This window comes from Pelobates fuscus, chromosome 13 (assembly GCF_036172605.1).
Source record: "Pelobates fuscus isolate aPelFus1 chromosome 13, aPelFus1.pri, whole genome shotgun sequence".
Lineage (NCBI taxonomy): Eukaryota > Metazoa > Chordata > Amphibia > Anura > Pelobatidae > Pelobates > Pelobates fuscus.
The window spans coordinates 21853537-21878330 of NC_086329.1; the positions used below are offsets into that span (position 1 = coordinate 21853537).

The 24794-nt window shown below is 40.2% G+C and overlaps 1 protein-coding gene across 10 annotated transcripts in view; it reads left to right on the forward strand.

Annotated features, from left to right (window-relative positions):
* The window catches only part of NRXN3 (neurexin 3), a 532717-nt gene that overhangs the window by 500253 nt on the left and 7670 nt on the right, over positions 1 to 24794 (forward strand). For 6 of the 10 annotated variants that reach the window (XM_063439596.1, XM_063439597.1, XM_063439598.1 and 3 more), the window contains one exon: positions 3469 to 3559. In XM_063439596.1, the coding sequence (XP_063295666.1) occupies positions 3469 to 3559 (91 nt within the window). The remainder of the gene's footprint in view (positions 1 to 3468; positions 3560 to 24794) is intronic. The other 4 variants (XM_063439595.1, XM_063439602.1, XM_063439603.1 and 1 more) reach the window with 1 other exon arrangement.

Here is a 24794-nt window from a genome sequence, read left to right on the forward strand (position 1 = left end):
AGCCCTTTGTGGGGTTATATGAATACTCACACTGATATAAGTACCCGGCAATTAAACATAGGCTCGTCAAATCCATCTATGACAATTCTAACTATAGAAACTGAAATAGCCTTGTCTCTTATATGGCATTGTAGCTGCACAGAATAGTGCCAAAGGCAGTGGCACTCAGCAGATGTAGCTGAACACAATATGGGGTTCTGTGCAGGAATAGCACACACCAGTATAACAAAATACATATTACAAAAACTTTGTTATATGTGTATATGCCAAAATAGAGAAAAAACTCCAATATTTAGCAGAGATTGGCGATGAAATGGCATCGTAAAAAGTGTCAGAATAACCTTAGGTAAATAGCCTGTGATGTCTATTTTATATAAATATATACTTTTGTGTGGCAATTTGTTTTCTGTGATGGCTACTAAACCTACAAGACAAACATACCAACTTCTAAAATTGTTTCACATTGGAATTTTATTGTAGTCCTTTTATTTTGTGCCCTGTAACTTTCAAAATAAGCTGAAATCATATATATATATATATATATTATCCACTCTCTAAATTAAGACACATAAATGCATTTATTTTGAATTACTTTTTCTAAGCTGGACATATGATGCGCACACTATTATTGTCAAAACTGTGAAAACGTTTTTTTTTGTTTTACCCCCATTTTTTTTTATATTTAATGAGAATGTATCTATTTATATGTCACATCAAATGAAAGCCCTTTTTTGCCCTCTAAAAAAATAGTATATAATATGTGTTGGTGTGCAATAAATGACAGAGGTGCAAATTGCATTTGAACACTAACAGCAAAAAATGCAAAAATGACTTATGTCCTTAATGTAAGTCCAGTTTTTAAAGCTGCGTCTTAAAGTCTGTGGTATTTAAAAAAAAAAAAAGTTAAATTAATCATTTGAAAAGATTTTCTAACAGATTGTGATCATTCAATATACTTTCTATGTAAGTTAAAGACTTGATGGTTTGTTAATTACACTGGGAAATGTGGATACGTTTAAGGGTGAACTGTATCTATAATAGCTGAATTTTATTATGATGCATTTCTGATATTGTAAAATAAAATCACAATGGTGCATGGTGATTGTGAAGAACATACCATGTACACAGGAATATAATTTTCAGTAGGCAGCAGCCTATAGGAATGCTAAAAGGTTCTATGCAAAATAAGTAATTGGAGCGCTGGAGTAAGTGGAGAATGTGAATAAAATACAATTTACACACTTTTTTACATGGAAAGAGAGCACCTGAACACAATATTTGCGCCAACCTTCTGTCAGGATTACTAGTTGATCCAGCACGTAGAACTGTATTACACCTAGGACTAAAAGGTAATGTCTTACCGGGCCTTAGAATGGCCGGACTTAATGTACCAAAGAATAGTCAGAATACTTGCTGTGGTCGGGGGCACAGAATGGGACACAACGATAAGGGAAAGCCAAAAGTCAGGAATACCAGAACACAGGGAAGTCAAAACGAAGCCAAATTCAATAACCAGAAATAAATGTTCAGGAACACACTCTCGGACAACCACTAAGGGAAACCACGACAGGGCAATGAGGAGAAGTAAAAATGTGTTTATATAAGCCTTTTACAATTTTGATTGTACGAAATCGGCCTTTGACCTCAGAAAGTGTGCGCGCGTCCCCCGTGTGACATCGCACGCCAACATCGTCATCACCGTGGGTGTCTGGGTGCAGTGCCCCTATTGGTGTATCCCCACAATGTAAAACATTATCGTTTTGCAGAAACCCAAATGTTTTCATTATAAACAGTAGTGGTGAAGTGCTTCTTCTGCAGTAAGGGAGTTGGTTCTTCAATCAGTGTTTCTCATAGAGAGCATTTACGTGGACAAGCACAGTGTTTTGTCAAGCATACACATCTCATCCCTAATACTCCTCTATGAGAAGCAATAGATTGGAGGAAAACCAAAAAAATACATCATGATGTGTCTGTTGTGCTATTGGTTAAAATAACACTCCTGGCACCATAACTATTATAACACACTGTAGTGGTTTTTATGCCATTAGTGCCCATGTGCACACCGCCAGTTCAAACCATTATTAAAGCTTTTGGCTACTTAAATTGGGGGAGGTGGGGTCACCAGAACACATAGCACTTAAACCACTGTATCACCATGCTTGTAGTGTTCTATTAACATAGGATATAAACTATAATTATATTATTGTCATGTTTTGTACATAAAGATACAATTTTATTCGACTGTGCCAAGCTATGACTAGATGGTAATGATGGCCTTTAGTGTGCTTTGTGCACACTCAGCTGCTGTCACAAATCACTGTGTGCACCTAGGATGTTAGTGTGTGACATACAAGTAGTGGACGGAAAGAAATGGACAAACCAGGCTCATAAAGGCTTACCAGGGGTAGACAACCTTTGGCACTCCATCTCACATAATGCTCTTACAGCCATGATGCTGGCAAAGCATCAAGGAGGGGGACATTTATTATCTCACAATTTGGCTAGCTTACCTATTAGAGGCAGGGAGACACATTTTAAGAATTTGTGGAGCCATGATGTAGATGTATAGACAACCTGTGAGTCTCAAGCATGAAAAAAGCATATTTGGAAGTAAGTTTGAATAATTTTCATACCTTGTGTAATAAAGACACCAGTATCTCAAGAATTGTACATACACGTTTAATTGTCTGTATGATTTCTCTTACCTCTCGAGCTTTTCCCTCCTTTTATGACAAAGACATTATTGGCACCTACGCTATAGAAACTCTCTCTTACATTCCAGCTACTACCACGTTTGTTACTTCATTTTGTCCATTTCTTGTCCTCTGCCTCTGGCATCACATGCACAAAAAAGCTTATGTTGCATTAATACCTAAATACCATACTCCGATAGAAAAAAGTAACCACTCTGATTTCCTACTCTTAACAGTATGATTTTACAGTCAGACCACCATGCTCCAGCCACTCTGCTAATCTATGGCTTTCACATCTAAGCAGAGCCCTACTAGGATTCCGTTTAGTAGTAACATGTGCATGTGTTCACGTTTTATAACCAACAGTTAAAAATCACATACAATCAATATCTATGTAAAACAAATCCCCTGTCCAGAATATGCTCTCCTTGGAAAATACATATTTCAATATTTAAATGTTATTATAACGTAACATTTACACAGAACATTTAGGCCGCAGCAAAAGGCTTGTTATCTTTTTTCCCCTAGTGCCTCAGTGGAACAAGTTGTATGAGTCTAACATACCAAAGAGAAGACTTGATAGAGATGTTAAATGTGTATTATTTATTTGTAAAGTCTTCAGGGACCAGATATACACCTTTCATCCTAAAATTACTGCAACAGATCAGGAACTTTAAATGTTTAAAACAGAGGGAGATGGTCGATATATATAGGAGGGTGCAAATTTGATTTTATGAGGAACTGATTTGAAATGTTAATCTCATCTCTCCTACAGCTTACAGACGAGATTGTCTCATCGGCAGAATGTTCTATCACTAGTGACGATGAAGATAGTGTAGACTGTGAATCTGCTACAGGTACGTCAGGTCAGTGTAACTTCTGCTTGCTAATTATTTAAGTGCTAAGCGTATATATAATATAAATAGCAGGCATGTGTATATATTGCAGGAGAGGCATGTCAGTGTTTTTCTACATACACATTCATACATAATATCTGTCAGTTGGATTTTAATCATAATCATGCATCTGTCTAACAGTTGTCTGCCTGGCTGGGTTTCACTTAGTCTGTCTGTCTGTCTGTCGCCCTCTATATGCATATAAATGAAGCAAAGCACCCAATCCCATGGAGAAGAGGCTTAGACAGAATTTATAAAAATATATATATATAAAAAAATGAATGAATATGAGTATCATAGTCAAAGAGTAACTACTTATTTTGACATTTCATTTTACATATTACCAAGTAGCATGATGATATATATATAGTTTATGTTGGCTATTAAATTGTTGTCTAGCGTCTAGGCTATTACAATAAGATAACTCAATGTACTTTGCAGTTTGCTTTCGGCAGACCTGATCTCTAATCTTAATTCGCAAAACTATCATCTCTATGGGATTGTGGAGGAAAAAAAATAAAAAATATTGCAAACTTATGCTTTCAAAATTGAATTGCACTTCTAAAGGTTACATATATAATGCCTAACACGGATGCCACAAAAAGTATACTTACAGAAAGTGAGGAGGCACCAATGCTGCAATTACCATATCCTGACTCAAATATTCTCCTGTCTATAGGGGTTGTACCATATATAGGTGTATATATGCACATATATATGTTTTGTCTAATGCATGACACTAGAATCCAGGTCCCTTCTACTGGAATAACTGCAAATTGTAGAATGTGTGTGCTCATGGACAGTTCTGATTTTTTTTTTCTTCTTACTAAAAAGTGAACAAAAAATAATATATCTAGTAAACCTACACTATATGTGAAGTCCTTCTATATGCACAACACAATACTATGCACCTCTTCTTCCTTCCGTCGCAGCTTGAGATGTGTTGCAGGCCCCTCTGTCAGGCCCGGTCTTAACACTAGGTGGTGTATCTTGCATTAAGTGTTCTAAGTCCCTTTCCTTTCAGAATGGTGTCAGGATGTTTGTTTTTTTTTGAGTCAGGTGACTTGTACAGATCTCAAACTCAGTGCTTGTTTAAAAAAAACATGTAGTTTATAGATCTGCTTTGAGATCTTAGAACCAAAAAAACACAGCAACCATGAAGAGAACTGTCACTTTTCAGGACACACAGATCATGGAGTTCTGTGCTCAAAACACTTGGTTATCACGGTGTTATTAACATTATCATTGAATACAAATATGAGAAGATGTAATAACTATTGTATCAAACTATTCACATAGTCTGTTATGTCATATAAACAACAATTTGCTAATCCACATATCTGTTAATGGTACGAAAGGACTTATGACTTTTTCAATTCATTAATCAATTCTCTGATTAGTGAATAAACCCATCTACATTGTCATGTCTCACTGGAGGGCAGTATCAAAACAACAATATTATTTAAATTACTGGGAATTATCCAGATGCATTGATGTTCTGATATCCTAGTTTGCATTCATATAATTACTGTGGGTTTCTAAGATTACAGGCACTTAACACTGCAGTATAACGCAAATGGATTCCATGTAAATTCTACCAATGACATATAACTATATGGGTTTAACAGTTTCAGAACGCATAATTTATCCCAATCTTATAGACACTGTGTACTGTATAAAAAAAATAAATGAAAAAAAAAGTGCCAAAACATGCATCTTCACATGTGTGTCCATTAATCCCATTTGGAATTTATTACCCCTTTAGTGTATGTTATCCACCCATTTTTTTTTTTAACCTTTGTGTGTCTGTTACACCCCCTCCCTCCCCCCTTTTGTGTGTCTCTTACTTCCCTTCAACCTTTTTCGGTCTCTTTTCCCCTAGCCTCTCTGTGTGCCTCTTTCTCACTTCGACCCCTTTGTGTGTCTTTTTTGCTCTTCAGCCCTTCTGTGTGTCTTTCACCCCTTCCCCAGCTAGTGTCTTTGTGTCCCCCCCCCCCCAGTCCTTGTGTGTGTCTCTCTCCCAAGCCCCTGTTTGTCTTTTGCCCCTTCTCCAGCTCCACTTTGTCTGTTTGTGTTCCCCCCCCCCAGCCAGTCTCTTTTTTCTCCTTCAGTAGCCCCTCTTTGTCTCTGAGTCCCCATCTGAGTCTTTGTGCGTCTCTCCCCCCCAAAACCTCTGTCTGTCTCTTTTGCCCCTTCCTATGTGTCTCATTCTCTCCCTTGTGCCAGCTTACCTCCCCTGTGTAGCGTGGCTGGACCGCGGTAGAAGAGCTTGTTTCCCACTCCCGGGTCAGAGAAGAATATGTTCGGCTCTCTATGTGAGCACTTCCTGTCAGAATGGGTGAAGGGAAACAAGCTCCTCTACTGCAGTCTGCAGCTTGGCCATGCTACATTCTGTGACCGTCAGGAGGGGAGTTCTGTGCGCTCCCCTTATAGCCATCAGCCAGATCCTGTTCCCCACCAGGCTGGTGCGCCCTAAAACGGCAGCCTATGCCGCCTTATCGTAGCATCAGTCATGAATGTTAACCTACTTCACTATAGTTCCCAGCAGATGACAACTCTACACAGGGTTATTAACTAAAGTGATAATTCCCAGGAATTTAAAGTGAATTTCAGAAGTAAAGGTTACAAAAGCACAGAATGCGAAAGCCATACAAAGGAAAGTTTATTTTTACCCCATAGCCATGCATGTTGTTTTATGATGTGTGCATGCACATGTTGTAGGAGTTCTAGGTAAGTGCCAGTTTCTCCCTTGCTAACTTTGAGACACCCTGCTGCAGTCAGGGCTGCCATCAGAAATTTTGGGGTCCCTGACACAGCTCAAGGTCTGGGCCCGAGTCCGCCCAAAGTGCTTTGTGTAGTCGATGTAGTGTGTGTATAGTGACTGCAGACTGTGTTTGTGTAGTGGATGTAGTGTGTGTAGTGACTGCAAAGTGTGTGTGTTTGTGTTAGGAAGTAGTGTGTGTAGTGACTGCAGAGTGTGTGTTTGTGTAAGGGTGTAGTGTGTGTAGTGACTGCAGAGTGTGTGTTTGTGTAAGGATGTAGTGTGTGTAGTGACTGCAGAGTGTATGTTTGTGTAAGGATGTAGTGTGTGTAGTGACTGCAGAGTGTATGTTTGTGTAAGGATGTAGTGTGTGTAAATTTTAGTGAATAGTGTGTGTATGTGTTAGTGTATAGTTTGTATAAATGTTAGTAAATAGTGTGTGTATATGTTAGTGTAGTTTGTATAAATGTTAGTGAATAGTGTGTGTAAATGTTAGTGTATAGTGTGTGTACATGTTAGTGTATAATGTGTGTACATGTTAGTGTATAGTGTATGTGTGTGCATGTTAGTGTATAGTGTGTGTGCATGTTAGTGAATAGTGTGTGAAAATGATAGTGAATAGTGTGTGTAAATGTTAGTGAATAGTGTGTGTATATGTTAGTGTATAGTTTGTGTAAATGTTAGTGAATAGTGTGTGTAAATGTTAGTGAATAGTGTGTGTAAATGTTAGTGAATAGTGTGTGTATATGTTAGTGTATAGTTTGTATAAACATTAGTGAATAGTGTGTGTAAATGTTAGTGAATAGTGTGTGTACATATTAGTGTATAGTGTGTGTACATGTTAGTGTATAGTGTGTGTACATGTTAGTGTATAGTTTGTATAAATGTTAGTGAATAGTGTGTGTAAATGTTAGTGAATAGTGTGTGTAAATGTCAGTGTATAGTGTGTGTAAATGTTAGTGTATAGTGTGTGAACATTTTAGTGTATAGTGTGTGAAAATGTTAGTGAATAGTGTGTGTAAATGTTAGGGGGGGGGGGAAAGCCTACAGTTTTTTTCCATCCATTAATAGTAATGTTTTACTCCCCCCTCCCTGTATCTTAACTGTGGCCATGGAGGGGGGAGATCACATTGGCTGGAGCCAGAGGTCCTCCTGAGGCATGGTGCAGCCCCCCACTACCTGTATTCTGCAGGGGGTCCAGCACACTTGAAATATAGTTCCCAGCTACTCTGCTCTGTAGAAGTCTTGCGAGCCATGCGGAGCGTTGCCATGGCAACGTTCTGACGATCGCGTCGCTCGCAAGACTTCAACAGAGCAGAGTAGCTGGGAATTATATGTCAAGTGTGCTGGGCCCCCTCAGATTACAGGTAGCGGGGGGCCCGCAGTGCACACATATATAGTGTTAATCGCTATATATGTGTGCACATAGCTAATGTGGGGCCCAGGACGACCTGAGCAGTCCGGGCCCCCCAGGACCGCCGAGCCCATGACAACCGTTATGGTTGTCATGCCCTGATGGCGGCCCTGGCTGCAGTGGATCGAATCATGAAGCTGCACTGTGGTTTGTATTCACTTGCAAATTAGTTTCAAATCTTTTCCCATGTAAAATGTATTTTAAATTTACAGATATCACATAATACCCTGCTGCAAACAATATGAGAATGAGGATTGGCTGATAAATCTCTGCCACTTCCTGGTCCCTGTAGGAACTGCAGATTTGCTGCTAAAGAATCCGTTTTATGTGTCTGGTTATAATGAAGGTGAATATGTACTATTCTGCAAAATTACTTTAATACAAACACAGACACATATTTGAACAATCTGCCCTCATCCAATGATATTCACGGATTAGTCTTCATTACACTTTGTACATTCTCACATGAGGCACTTGGATGATTCCTTTCATGGTTGCTGCTGTCCTTTGAACTTCTCCCTATTTTACCGGGTCATAACAGCCAGTACTTAAGTTTTTGTCAGTGGGGGATGTTTTATGATTTGATATAGAGCAGATGGATTTTTTGCATCATCATTATCAGTCTGGGTAATCTTTAAGACCTTTGTTTTACATTTCTGAACTCTTTCAACATTGGCCTATTAACTGTTAGGAAATTTGCCCTGATCTCCATTTTGTTAAAGGGATTAAATTGTAAGATGCATATTGGGCCCCAATGACAGCCAGTGGGTTTTACTGGCTTGAAACCCAGATATATGTAGGGTTTTAGATAAAAGGGTGTAGGGGCCTGCAGCATATTTACTAAGCGCAATATGTGCGTACAGCAGTGATTATGTAAATGCAGACACAGAATGAAATGCATGTTGGAACAGTGCTTATAATAAGTGACTTTTTAATGTATGTCAACCCTGGCCAAAACAGCCTAAATGTATTGTATCTGTATATTCCTGTATTTATTAAATATATACAGGACATGTATATATTTAAATATTACGTTGATCCACTTCATATTGTACCGCATGACTTTTTTGGTGATATATTTTTTTTATATTCTTTTAAACAATTAAACCATCCAATTTTTTTTATTCCATATTTGTGGGTGTTAAAAGTCTTCCATACCAAAAGTTTATTTTTTCCTTCATTGCAGTTTTTCTTTGTTTTTGTTTTATTTTTAAGTGCTTTTACCAACTCAACCGTAACCCAAAACTATATATCTCTATATTGCTGAACAGAGGCAACAAAATTGTTTTTGCCATCATGAAAATAAGAATTCATGTTATGTGAATAAACAATGAAAGGAAATTCTTTGAGTGATCCAGGAGTCCCTGTTTCATCCAAATTTCAAGATACTTCTCCACATTCTGCCTTTCTCTCTCTATACACATTTTCTCTTTTCTTACTGACTTCAGTGACACTATCTTTAAGAATACATTTTAAGGATAAAACTCTGGAGACTGTGATTCCTGCAGGAATAGTTAACTTTAAATGTAATTTAATAAGGTATGTAGGGACAAAATGATTAGTGTAATATACACCTGTAGATAATGCAAAGTGGCAGTTATCGAATGCACTACTGATTCCTAGATGTCAGATATGTGGCTATCACCAGAGCTATTAAAATAGGAGGATGTACAATCCTAGCTGTATGTGCCTTGCAATAGACTTTTAACCCCCAGTTTTGGCTTTGTAATTAGTTCAAGTCAGGTTTTTGGGAGAAACAAAAATGGTTCAAAATTAGAATAGCATCCTTGATTTAATATTTTAGGAAGAGTTTTTCAAATAATTGTAATGTTTTTGGATAAACTTTTTAAATTATTTAATATTTGTTTTTTCTTTTTGTTATATTGATATATTTTGATATTGTAATATTTTAAAATAATAATTTTTAAAAGTTTATTTAAAAATATTACGTAATTTGAAAAGCTTAGCCATTAGTTTTATATTGGGTACTATATTTTCAAATAGATGCATGAATCACAGATGAGTTGAAAACTATATCTGTAAGATGTGGATTATTAGTGATATTTATTAAGCAGGTAATTATTACATTGTTCATAAAAAACTGTGAGATGCTTGGAATTCACAAGGGAGTTGGACGTTTAAAGGGACATAGGCACTGGAGTCCGCAGGTGCTGTCCCACAATTCTCTGTTAAATAATATTTTAACAGTTTAACAATAAATTAAGATCCTGGGGCATTTGCAGCCTTTGCTCTGCTTGAGGTATGGATAAGGCATTAGTAACTCCTCCCTTAAAATGTTCAAAAAAGGTTTTAAAAACATACCTGCAATCTACTCTCCACTTCTCCATCTGAGGAGAGAAGTACTTGATTAGACTGTTTCACCAGCTCAGATCACAGGTATGTGCTCTGATCCAATGAGGGGATTAAAAAAAAAGAAGAAAAAAAAAAGAAAGTGATTTCAGGCACACTGCCTTCAAGGGAGAAGATCATTACATTTGTCGCCAGCACACTGACAACAGATGTCATTTTTGCACAGAATTTATATTAGGCAGCTAGGAACAGGGTTTAACTAGCCCCCAACACAAAAGTGATTATATTTGGATATGCAGTGTTTCATGATGAAGCACTCTACACATACAGACTCCAACCACCATGACCACTTCAAATCATAAATTCCAGTTGGTTCTAATTCTAGCAATGCTAATGTGAGGAATCTATTTCATCATACAAGAGTATTAGCCTACCAGGGTGTAAAATGAAAGCTTGGTTCCAGTGCTAGCTTTGTTATAAGAATATTGCATTCATTCAGAAAGAGTCCCTTACCCTTTAATTGAATAGAAAGGTACTTGCCTACAGGTGTCAGTTATTTAAAACATAACATTTAATACATTTGTTGAAAATCTTGCTGTTGAAAATCAACAAATGAACCAAAAAATTATTACTATATATATATATATATATATATATATATATATATATATATATATATATATAATATTAAAGGAAAAATACTAATATAGAATAATCCAATATAAGATATATGTAAAATAAATTGAATTATTAGTCTGTTAATTGTTTCTGGGATTACAGCATGAGTCAAAGTGTAAGAAAGTTGTAGAGAGGACTTAGAGATGCCAGTGAAACTGAAACTGTAAATACTAAGAGACACAAAGTATCAAAAGAGTAAATATAACCACCATATAACCAAGTCAGAACTATAGTTTAGTATACTATTGTATCAGTTTCCCTTGAAGGGAACTATCAGTGTAACTGTGCTGAGGTTATAAACTCTATTAAACGAGGAACTCAGCCTGAAAATCTCTATCAGATACAAGAATCAAATGCATGACTGTTTTCCCAAATAGTGCTATTTACCAATCATCCTGTGAATTGCTAAGTTGTGCCTTCAAGGGCACCTGTTCTGTAAAATAAACTATCTGCTAGTCTAAGGTAAGCACTGATTTATGACCAAATTGCAAACGAAAAAAAATAAAAAATCATTATAGAGTATAGTGCAGAGCCCCGACGTGCGTTTTGTCGCTCTGCACTACTCTATAACGATTACTTTAAGATGTTTTTTTTTTTTTTTTCGTTTGCAATTAGATCATAGACATTATGGCAGGGCATCAGTGCTTACCTTAGACTAGCAGATAGTTTCTTATACAGAACAGGTGCCCTTGAAGGCACAGCTTAGCAATTAGTATACAATAGTATACTCATGCTGTAATCCCAGAAACAATTAACAGACTAATAATTTATCTTACATATATCTTATATTGGATTATTCTATATTAGTCTTTTTCCTTTAACCCCTTAAGGACCAAACTTCTGGAATAAAAGGGAATCATGACGTGTCAGACACGTCATGTGTCCTTAAGGGGTTAAAGCGGCACTGTCATGCCGAACTTACCTTTCCCCAATTGGTCTTTCAGCCAAATGTACTAATACTAAGTAAAGATTACTTAGTATTAGTAAATGATCTGCCCCTACTCGCTATACCGCGAGTGGGGGGCATGTCTAGTAAGCAGTGAGCAGCCATCATACCCGTCGAACTTAGTAAAAAACCTTCATACCTGTCAAATTTAAAATAAATTAAAAAACCAGAGCGCAAAAAAAAGAATCCATCTTCACCAATGGAGGGCTCCACGCAGACTGAGCTCTGCAGGGCGGGGGAAGGCTTATTAAGCCTTTCCCCGCCCTGCATTTAGGCTAAGAACACTGATTGGTTGGTTTAAGCCAATCAGAGTGCTCTTTGTCATTTTACACAGCGTGGGAAAATTCCAAAGAACTTTCCCACGCTGTGTAAAATGACACAGAGCACTCTGGTTAGCTTGAAATCCACCAATCAATCAGAGTGTTCTTAGCCTAAATGCAGGGCGGGGATTGGCTTCATAAGCCTTCCCCCGCCCTGCAGAGCTCAGTCTGCCCGGAGCCCTCCATGGGTGAAGAAGGATTTTGTTTTTGCTCTCGGGTTTTTCTTTTTCGTCATAATTTATTTTTTTTCGCTCTGGTTTTATTTTATTTTATTTTAAGTTTGACGGGTATGAAGGTTTTTTTTATTTGGCCTTTTTTGGGTCTGACAAATGAAGATTTTAGAAAAATGAAGACGTCAAATGGTAAGTTTAATTTTTCTTTACAGGTTAGTTATTTTATTCCCCCCTCACTATTTTTTAGGGTGAGGGGGGTAGTTAGGGGGTAACTTTTTATTTGGGTGGGTGACTAGGGGCTTAGAGACCCCTAGTCACCTTTGATGGGGGGGGGGATTTGTCTTAGGGCCAGTAGGTCCCACCCATTGTAATTTATGGCCCCCACCCACTGCGCAGGGGTGGGGGGAGGACAGTAGGTCCCCCCATTGTGGTGGGTGGGGGCCAGTGGGGGGAAGACAGTAGCCCCCCCTCATTATCTTTATGGGCCCCACCTGCCGCCCAGGGGTAGGTCCCCCCCCCTCATTATCTTTATGGCCCCCACCCACCGCTCAAGGGTTGGGGCCGGTGGGGAGGACAGTAGGTCCCTCCCATTGTAATTTATGGCCACCCGCCGCATAGGGGTGGGAGGAGGACAGTAGGTCCCCCCAATGTAATTTATGGCCCCCACCCACCACGCAGGGGTGGGGGCTGGTGGGGGGAGGACAGTAGGTCCCCCCCTCATTATCTTTATGACCCCCACCCACTGTTCAAGGGTGGGGGCGGAGGACAGTAGGTACCTCCCCATACTATCTTTATGACCCCCACCCACCGTGCAGGGGTGGGGGCAATAGGTTTATTTTATTTTTTTACAGTGAGTAGCCACTGGCTGCTCACTGCTTACTAGACATGCCCCTACTCGCGGTATAGCGAGTAGGGGCAGATCATTTACTAATACTAAGCAATCTTTACTTAGTATTAGTGAATTTGGCTGAAAAACCAATTTAGGTCTTTCAGCCTTTTAGTAGATAACTCCCTGATACCGTGGAAATTAGGGAGCTATCTACTAAGCGGCTGCAAGATGCAGCCGCGGCAATGAATATGATTGGAGTTTCATTCATACGAATGAAATTCCGATCCAAACAAAGTCCCGAATTACGTTCTAACACGAATGGAGAAACTGTTAGAACGCAATTCGGCAGTTTTGCCGGCATTCTATCTAAGTGACAGGACGTTCAGCAATACTGACATGAGGCATCGTGGGAACAGGGAGGAACGCTAAGGATCTTGGGAAAATTGCTGTGAGCACCGGAAACTAAGCACACTTTGCTCCTCCGCTGGTCACTGCGTAGGAAACCTCCAGAAGAGAAATAGTCCCTACTTTTTCTAAAGTTTTAAAGAAAACTAGAGAAGACAGGAAGAAAAGAAGAACAGATCCTGAGAGAGGGAGAGAGAAGAAATCAATTGGGGAAAGGTAAGTTCGGCATGACAGTGCCGCTTTAATATTATTATTAATATTATTATTATTATTTTTTTTTTGGTCTATACTATTAATAGTTTTAGAATTTAGTAATAATTTTTGGTTCATTGGTTGATTTTCAACAGCAAGATTTTAAACAAATGTATTAAATGTTATGTTTTAAATACCTGAAACCTGCAGGAAAGTACCTTTCTATTCAATTACTTCTTACCTAGGGTAACCCAACCCCCTTTCCTCTTGCCACAGCCTTTCTGATAATCTTAGTTCCTATCCCTTTCCCCCATCAAAATCCCTTACCCTTTATGCACATTGGACAGACTCTTGCTTCTAGTGGTAGCTATAGTTACGTGGAAACCTGAATTCCTTCAGAATTTTTTTTTTCTTTTTAACAATTCTGCTGTCAGCTACAGACAAATAGTTCCAGTGTTATAAGGTTACTTAGAACGTAAGCATGTTTCCAGTGCCATCTCTAATTACATAGAATGGCAACACAGTGCCCGCTATGTTTCCACTGAATGGCAATTCAATGTATGTGTTAGCTATAGCTAAAAAGAACAACTCAGACTTAGTGTGAACTATAGTCACATAGACCAATGTGCCCATTTTAGCTCGGTTCATACAAATATAAATCAGGTCAGTTTTAGTGATAGCTACAAGCTTAAAGGCACCAAGACCACTTCTGCCCATTGGAGTTGTCTGGGTGCCAACTTCCATCACCCTTAATCATACAAGTGAAATTATTGCATGAGTGCTTAGGCATTTATAGGCACGGCATAAGCCATGCTATAATTTAGGCTGCCAAATTTTCATTTAAAATAATAAGGGTGGAATGTACCACATCTGGAGAGTTTGAGGAAGGGATCACAGTCTCCTGATCAGAAGCTTGCCAGTCCCGCATACACCCTACAAACAGGCCCAGATGGCATAACAAAGAATTTTATTGCCACCATAGTTGTCCATTTAATTTTGACCAGTGATCAGTCAAGTTTGCAGCATGCTATCCATTAGACACTTGTTGGCCTAGAAATAACCCACTTTGTGGTAGTGGGATCTGCATGTTTGTGTGTTGCTGATAGAGCTGCATGTGCTTTGTATTTTAGGTGTGATGTTGTTGTTCAGGATTGTTGCTTTGTATGATTGTTACAATAGTTGTGTTATTGTTTCCTTCTGTGCCCTGAATCTCCATCACTCCATCACTCTTTTCTTTTCCATTAAACCCTATCCACCAGAGATTCCACAATAGCTGATTTTGCACTAGTATTTAAATGACACTGGGCAGGAGGCAAACTGCATACAAGAGCTTGTACTACTTAAAAAAAAAACCAACCTGCACTTTCAACAGCAAAGCTAAATAGTGGAGGTTAAAAACTGTAAACGGACACTTTGCTCTTGAGAATCTTTACATCTCATAGGCAACAAACTTCACTCCTATGTAGAGAAATACCCCCATCAAATTCAGTGAATGTTAACTTTTATATAGGAAATCAATCGTCTGACATGGTTACATTCAGCATATCTTTAATTGTAGAGCATTATCCACAATCAAAAGAAATTCACAGTGAATTTGAAATTTAAGACCAAAGTAAGTAATGTAAAGCCAAAATGGCAGCACTGCTTCCATTTCATCTATTTGAAATTTATTTTCAATTTCCAAAAATTCTCACTAGTGAATAACCCTGCTAGATAGGAAATGACCTTTCCTATCCTTTCCTGATGCTTACACTTACTTTTGCCCTTTAATAAGTTTTGACTGTCTAATGTGCTTATACTAAGTGAATCTCCACCTTAAGATATGTTTTCACCTTCTAACATGCTGTGCATAGTCAAACTTCACCCTTAGATAGGCTTTGACTTTTGCCGCCTCCTCATGAAAGCAAATACAATCTCAGAGGTTTATTCACTAAACTCTGCATTGCAGTGAGCTGAAAACTAAATTGCAAAGTTTAAGCAAAAACAGCTGAACTGTGACTGTAGCCGAATGGATAAATCTTCTAGATCAGCTTTTTTGGCCTAAATTTTGCCATATGGTTTTCAGTTAGGTCGGCCTAATACACACATACTGCTTAAAGGACCACTATAGGCACCCAGACCACTTCAGCTTAATTAAGTGGTCTGGGTGCCAGCTAGGATTAACCCTTTTTTCTTTAAACATAGCAGTTTCAGATAAACTGCTATGTTTATAAATGGGTTAATCCAGCCTCTTGTGGCTGTCTCATTGACAGCCGCTAGAGGGCTTCCACGCTTCTCCCTGTGAAAATCACAGTGAGAAGACGCCAGCGTCCATAGGAAAGCATTGATAATGCTTTCCTATGGACTGGCTGAATGCGCGCGCGGCTCTTGCCGCGCATGCGCATTCAGCCGAAGATGCGGAGAGCTCCCCGCTCGGCGCTGGAGAAATAGGTAAGTTTAACCCCTTCCACCCCCCCAGAGCCCGGCAGGAGGGGGCCCTGAGGGTGGGGGCACCCTCAGGGCACTATAGTGCCAGGAAAACGAGTGTTTTCCTGGCACTATAGTGGTCCTTTAATGCGTACATCCATAAACAAATACTGCCTAATACATACATCCTTACACACATACTACTTAATACATGCACCCATATACACATACTGCTTAATGCGTACATCCGTACAAACATACGGACTTATGCATCCATACACACATACTGCCTAATACCTCGCCTAGCGCTGGGGCCCAAGACAGGGGCAGCCCACCAGGAAACATCCCAGAGGGCATCCCCAGCGAATGCCTAGTTTGCCTAACGGTGGGGCCGGCCCTGATCTTCCAGCGTGTTTAACTCTAGTGAATATTGACCCCTACATAGGGCCTTTTAGTGTGCTTCCACATAATGCAGCTACAAGTGAGGTAGGTATAGCTATTTTTATTTTACGTAGGCTTAAATGTTTTTGTATTTTTAAAATACAATTTTTGTATGTATTGTCAAATTTTAATAATTAAAAAACTTAAAGGGACACTATAGTTACCCAGACCACTTTAGCTCAATGAAGTGGTCTGGGTGCCAGGTCCCTCTAGGGTTAACCCTGCCTGCTGTAAACATAGCAGTTTCAGAGAAACTGCTATGTTTACATTTGGGGTTAAGACAGCCTCTAGTGGCTGTCTTCCGGACAGCCACTAGAGGTGCATCTGCAATGCTGGAGGCATATTATGCATCCATCACACAGAGTGTCCATAGGAAAGCATTGAGAAATGCTTTCCTATGAACACTTTGAATGTGCGCGGCAGTGCGCATTCCGCTTCGCTAACGTCAGACGGGGGAGCTGACGTCGGCGGGGGTGGAGAGGTAAGGGAGCCCAGCGGTGGAATAAGGTGAGTAACTGAAGGGGTTTTAACCCCTTCAGCACCACGGGAGGGGGACCCTGAGGGTGGGGGCACCCTCAGGGTACTATAGTGTCAGGAAAACTGATTTGTTTTTCTGACACTATAGTGATCCTTTAAATAAAAATTGCTGCATAAAATTGCCCTGTTGATAAGCAAGAGACAAGCATTGAACAGGTTCAGTATATAATCATAAACCACGAAAAAACTAAACAAAAAAAAACAAAAAAACAACAATCTTAAGTCATAGAAATTTTCCCCAACTATTGGATTTACTTATAGTAAAGTATATAGACTAAGAAAAAATCCATGCTGAATTTAAACTGATCAGTAAACAGTAAACTTGACAAAATACTTGCACCTGAAAGGAGACTATAGTATGTTGAGTTAGCACTCTGATAACACTGATTGGGCATTATTATTTTTGGCATTTATATAGTTAAATTGATTCACACTGATGAAAGCTATACACAAATGCTATTTTCACAGTCAACATCAACTGCAAGCAGGCTGTTTCAGAAATACATTTTAGCACAAAAATAAATCAAATAAAAACAAAGCAAGAACCTGAGACAATCACAACTGAAAATGATGTCTGTCTACATCACAGATTTTATTTTTACAGTGTAATCGAATTACAAACTCCCTAACAAAAGGCATTAGCTTGGAGCCCCTTGTAGTGTTGTAAAGAGAGATATGAGTAAATGTATTTTGTTTCACCCACAAACATATTGTTAAATTGCTGGTGAGATAGCTAAGTGGGCTAATGCATCACAGGTTCAAATCTAAGCAGGGTTGACTTGGCCCTTCATCCTTCCAAGGTAGATAAAATGAGTACCATTAAATTGGGTAATAGTAACAACCCCTGGATGTTGGGCTATGTAGTCTGAATGTACATTTCCTGGTTAAATACTTTGTTCTTAAATACGAGGGGCAAAGGTTTAAAAATATCAGGAAGTATTACTTTACTGAGAGGGTAGTGGATGCATGGAATAGCCTTCCAGCTGAAGTGGTAGAGGTTAACATGCATGGGATAGGCATAGGTTATAATAACTATAAGATAAGACCAGGGACTAATGAAAGTATTTAGGGCAGAATGCTTCTTATCTGCCGTCACATTCTATGTTTCTAAAGGAACACTATAGGTGTGAAAACATAATTTAAAGTACCTGGCGGCCTTGCTTTCCGTGAAAAAGGTAGTTTACTCACCATCTTCCCATGCTGCTCTGGTCTCGTCGCGGCTGGCTCAGATAGCCTTTCGCATCCTTGGCTGAGTGGCTGTCTTCCGGACAGCCAATGTTGATGATCTCAGCCAATCCAATGCTTACCCATAAGAGAGCATTGGGAGGCTAAATGCAGTGCTGTGCAAATCAGCATCTCCTTATAGATCTGCAGCATATTAGGCCGCACTGATCCAGGAAGCACCTCTAGTGGCTGTCTGAGTGACTATCACTAGAGGTGGTCCTAGGCAGTAATGTAATGTAAATACTACCTTTGCAGAGGAAGCCAGTGTTTACCTTAAAATGCCTGCAGGGACACACAATACACACCAGAACAACTACACTAAGCTGTAGTTGTTCTGGTGACTACAGTGTCCCTTAAAAGCAGCACAGCTCCTTTGAATAGAAGCATCTCAATCTAATCCAGTGCTGCTTCATGCATGCAGTGTTTGTCAGCAACATCATCATTCTATTACCTTGAAATACCTACAAGAAAATGCAAGACTTAGATATGGCGTTTGGAATAACAACAAGCTGAAACATCATCAGCTAATTTGAAGAGGAACAGTCGCATCCAAGGATCTAAAATATAAAATGAAATGTAGTAATAATCTACACCACTGTATTTACCTCTATCCTGGAATAATGTGATCTCCCTGCTCTGCTCCCTCGTGTGCCACTTACAGAGACCGGGATTGGAATATGCCTCACTAAGCCGTGCACGAGGGAGCAGAGAAGGGAGATCACAGTACTATATGTATTCGCATATAACCAATGTTTCAGTCCAACTACCCTGACATATTAAGAAAAGTCTGGTAATGGGACTGAAATGGTGAATGTATGCTGTTGCACAGCTGTAAAAAAACACAAATTGCGTTATCTTGTTGATTTTGAAGTCCTATGAGTGTGTTCTTCACTTTGGCTGAGATCGTCAAACGTGATGATCTCAGCAAATCCAATGCTTTCCTATAGGAAAGCATTGGGAGGCTATTGTGCATGTGTGGCAAAAAGCTACACGGCCAATCAGCATCTCCATGGGGAGCATTCAGTGCCTCCATGCAGACTCAATCTAATACACTGACCCCCCCCCCCCATTCTAATACACTGCCCCCTCCATCCAATCTAATACATTGCCCCTCCACCCTCCACTCTAATTGAATACATTGCCCCTCCTCCCAGCACTCTAATGTAATACACTGCCCCCCACCCACCGCTCTAATACACTGACTCCCTCCCTCACCCCAATTTAACACACTGCCCCCTCCACAATTTAACACAGTGTCCCCCACCCACCACTCAAATACACTGGCCCCTATCCCCAATTTAATACATTGGCCCTCTCCCTTCCCCAAACTAATACAGTGCCTCCTCCCTAAAATTAATACACTATCCACTCCTTCCCTCCAATTAATACACTGCCCCCCTCCCCAATTAAGCACACTACACAGGAAGGTCCTCCAGCTCCAACCTGCAGCTTCGCCAGGTTTTCCTCTCACAAGCTCAGAGCTTCGCCGTGGTTACTATGGCAACACTCTGAATCTCGCGACAGTTAACTCTAGCAGCGGATTGCAAGAAATACCCCCTCTCCAATGGTAAGCAGGGAGTGGGGACATCATTTTTATTTTTAATTAAAATATATATATATATATATATATATATATGTTTTACTAATTTGTTTTCCTAACCCCACACCACAAAATAGCTCCCCAATACACACACTACCCCCCATACACACACTGTACCCCTGACACACAACCTGCACCATAACCACTACAACATAATGTAGTAGTTATTGTGCCTGGATTGTTTCCTTAAATAATCTACCAGTGCCACTCCCAAAATTAAGGGCCCAGTATATGCCGCAGCGCTGTACATATATACAACCTAGAAAATTGTTTTGACTTGGGGTGCCTTGGAAAAATATTGAAATTTTAAGGGCGCCTTGAACCTAAAAAGTTTGGGAACCACTGGGTTATGCCAAACACATATTGAATGAGCCAGTACTACTACAGTTTATCAACACTTTAATATAACAAACAAAGATGTCAGGCATATCAACCTGTGTTTCTCAATACACTTAGGAAATTGTAAAAGTGCTGGGGCATTTTATTTATATCTAGCTTGAAGGAGTACCAATCCCCTGTATCCTTTTGAAAAAAATACACAACTGTAAGTGCTCACTGCTTTTACATTCATCAGCAGGGCCGGACTGGCCCACCGGGATACCGGGAAATTTCCCGGTGGGCCGTCGGCACCTGGGGCCGGGGTGACCTGCGGCCACAGGGAGAAGTTGAATGGCGGCCGCTGAGGAAGCTCTTCTGGCGGCCGCTGGGGGAGCAGGCTGTTCTGTCTCTGCTCCCCCTCCCTCGCGCGCAGCTTAATGAGACCGGGGCCGGAATATGACGTCATATTCCGGCCCCGGTCTCTTTCTAGTGCGCGAGGGAGGGGGAGCAGAGACAGAACAGCCTGCTCCCCCAGCGGCCGCCAGAAGAGCTTCCTCAGCGGCCAACATTATGGGAAATCTCCCTGCCAGGTCTTGCTCTCTGTGTGCAGGGAGGAGAGCTCAGAGCTGAATACGAGGAGATAGGGAGTGACATCCCCTCCTCCTTCTGCAGCATGCTCCCAGCACCTGTAGTAAGCTCTGCTAGGAGGAGCTGCTTGCAGGAGGAAACACTGTGGGCAGGATTACTGCAGAGGCATGCTGCTCAAGGGCTGGTGAAGAGAAGAGACTCACATAATAGGTAAGTTAAAACAAATAAAAGTGGAGCCTTGAGAAGGAAGAGATTAATACATGATTAATGGAGGCAGAGGTACAGCTGGGGGGTGTAGTGTAGTGTAGTGTAGTGTAGTGAGAAAGTAAGGGGTGACAAAGACAGGTGTGTGGGGTAAATACTCACATTCTGTAAATATATTTACCACACAGATAGTACCACAGCAGCTATCAGTTTCACATAGCCCAGTTCACTGTTTAGTGAACCAGAATGTTCAGTTTGAGGCAGAGCCACAGTCCAGGGCTCTCTCACCTGGTCCTAAGACCACACTATTGCCACTAAGCACCCTCTACAGCCCCTTACCCATCACTATTGCCACTACGCACCCACTACAGCCCCTAATCCCCTTTTATTGCCTATGATCCCCCACTACAAATCCTGACCCCTGCACTACAGGTCCTGACCCTCATCACAGGTCCTGACCCCCTTACTACCCCTCACCTTTCACCACAGGTCCTGAACCCCCCTTTCCCCTCACCCTTCCTATTGATCCCCCTGCCCCCAATTTCAGCCTTTAAACCCACACTACAGGTCATGACCCCCCTACTACAGACCCAGACCCACCGCACTACTGGCCCTAACCCCCCCCCCCCACTACAGTGAGCTTGTCTGTAAGTAAGCTTGTGTGTGTCTGTGTGTGTGTTTGAGTTTTTCTATAGTGAGCATGTGTGTGTGTCAGTGAGTTTGTCTGTAGTGGACATGTGTGTCAGTGAGCATTTCTGTAGTGAGCATGTATGTGTGTGTCAGTGAGCATTTCTGTAGTGAGCATGTATATGTCTTTTAGTGAGCTTTTCTGTAGTGAGCATGTATGTCAGTGAGCTTGTCTGTAGTGAGCATGTGTGTGTCAGAGAGCATTTCTGTAGTGAGCATGTGTGACAGCGAGCTTTTCTGTAGTGAGCATGTGTGTGTCAGTGAGCTTGTCTGTAGTGAGCATTTGTGTGTGTGTGACAGTAGGCTTGTCTGTAGTAAGTTTGTGTTTGTATACCAATGAGTTTGTCTGTAGTAACCGTGTGAGTGTCAGTTTGTACTAAGTGTGTGTGTGTGTACCAGCAACCTTGTCTGTGTGTGTCAGTGAGATTGTCTGTCAGTGAGCCTATAAATGTGTATCAGTGAGCTTGTGTTTTTATGTCAATGAGCTTATATGTATCAATGAGATTGTCGGTCTGTGAAGCTGTGTATCAATGAGTCTGTGTGCTTGTGTCAGTGAGATTGTCTGTCTGCATGTGAGTATGCTTACTGTATAATTATTTTTTTTACACTGACAGAACCAATGTTTTGAATTAGAAAAATAAACATACCAATAATATCTATTTATCTATCAATATATATATATATATATATATATATATATATATATATATATATATATATACATACACATACACACACAGTACACTCACACTACATGTCACAATGACTTATGGGGCTGGCACACATTTTTTGTAACCCCAGTCCGGCCCTGTTCATCAGTTGCAAAACTGGCATACAATTGCACCCAATAGTATCCAACAACAAATGGTAAACTAAGCATTTCCACAGGATAGCACCAGCCAAGCAAAACTGTAGTAGTGAACTCAGGATTCGTGTGGCAAGAATTCACACCCTGTACAGTGAATTAATATGGAAAGATGACAGGACTAGACATTCAGAATTTGATTAAATTTAAATTTAGCAGCTTGTAAAACACACTGTAAAAACTGTGAGGCCTGCAGCACATGTCTCAAACAGGCAGTTGTTTGAAGATTAAAGAAGCCTTGAGCATTAAGTGAAAATTCAAGCAATTCTCGAAACTAGACTATTAAAAATGAGGAATATAGAAATTCATAGAGTGGTTTGCAGACTGTCCTACTAATTGAGATGTTACTTTTTAATGAAACATCATGAAGAGGGAGGGAGGATACTGCTCATCAAGAAAGCTCTTGGTGACTTCAAACCGCTTAAGCCCTTTCATATGCGGTGGCCTAGATTTTAGTCTACTACTGCCAGTTAATTAGGCTTCTCAAACCTACTTCTAAATCCTCTATAGCCAAACTGCCATTTCACTCTGTCCTGAGTGGATGCAACCCCTAAATTTGGATTTGGTGTGGAAAGTGCTTTTAGTAATTTGAAAATCAAAGCACTTGTGCTACACAGCCTATGTCTCATTAAGAATCAGAAGACAGTATTTAATTACTAAAATTACATTAGGCACATTACCGGTAATTAACTTACCGGTAAATAAGAAAGGAAACCAAAGTTAAAGCATTATGTTAGGATTACTGCAAAAAAGTTTAAAAAATACACGATATCTAAGGACACATGACGTGTGATATGTCAGGATTCCCTTTTATTCCAAAGTTTGGTCCTTAAGGGGTTAAAGGGAGATTATGGGATATATATATTTACCCTATATTTTTCATACATTCTAAGGATACATAGCTTTAAGGTTTCCCTAGGTACACTGTTTAGTCGTCCTGCCTGTAGTTGCATGTGGATCCATCTCACAGCAGGAATATAGTAGGGGTTTATTGGATAAGTAGCTTATCCCCAACAGCATTTCGATTTATCACTGAGGAAAATGGACCTACTCTGTAAACTGATAGCAGCCATACTGCAGCTCATATCAGTTTAGTAAGCTGAATCTTGCCAGAGATGTGGTTTGTGGCTTGACTCTTTCTCCTAGGAGGGAAGAAAGCTCAGCCCAATTTGTGTGTGGTTAGTGCATGCAAAATATAATTGATATAGTGAATCTGGAAGCTTCCAGAGCCAGAGGTGGAGTTTTATACTAATACCCTACACACAAGTGCTTGCACCATAAGTAAACTTAAGTAATTAAAGTAACCCTCTAAATTGCAAGGGACTCTCTGGGAAGAAAACCAAATTCTACATGTGCCTCTTCAAAAAGCCTCTCTAGACAGACTCAACTACAGTGAGCAAATTAGTTTATCTATAGGATTTGTTCCGAGTGACTCCACATGAAATTTGATAAATATGCAAATCTATACTTAAAGGACCGCGCGCACATTCAAACCGCCGATAGGACAGCATTACTCAGTGCTTTCCTATGGGGATCTGAACTCACGCTGCGTGAGTTCAATGCAATTTTCTCACTGAGAATTCGGAAGCGCCTCTAGTGGCTGTCAGGGAGGCAGCCACTAGAGGCTGGATTAACCCTGCAATGTAAACATAGCCGTTTCTCTGAAACTGCTATGCTTTTAGCTTCAGGGTTAAAACTTGGGGGACCTGGCACCGAGATTATTGAGCTGAAGTGATCTGGGTGCCTATAGTGGTCCTTTAAGGAACACTATAGGGTTAGGAACAGAAATGTGTATTCCCAAGCCTATAGGAGGAGGGTAAGGAGCCAAACGCTGTTCTGGCCAATCAAAATCTCCTAAGAGATTCACTGAATCAATGCATCTCTATGGGGAAAGTTCATCGCCTCCATGCAAAGCGTGGAGACATTGAACGTCAGTGCTAATCCAGGAAGCACCTCTAGTGGCCTTCTGGCAGTGTTTACGTTAAAAGCCCGCAGGGACTGACTATACTCACCAGAACTACATTAAGCTGTAGTTGTTCTGGCGACTATATTATTATTTATATAGCGCCATCAGATTCCGTAGCGCTGTACAATGGGTGTACTAACAGACATGTAATTGTAACCAGACAACTGGACGTACAGGAACAGATGGGGTAGAGGACCCTGCTCAATGAACTTACATTCTAGAGGGAGTGGGGTATAGTGACACAAAAGGTAAAAGTAGGGGTACGAAGTAGGTTGTTAGAAAAGTATTAATTGAGGGCTTAGTAGGTAATTTTTTGACAGTTGCAGGAGAGGAGTCATGGA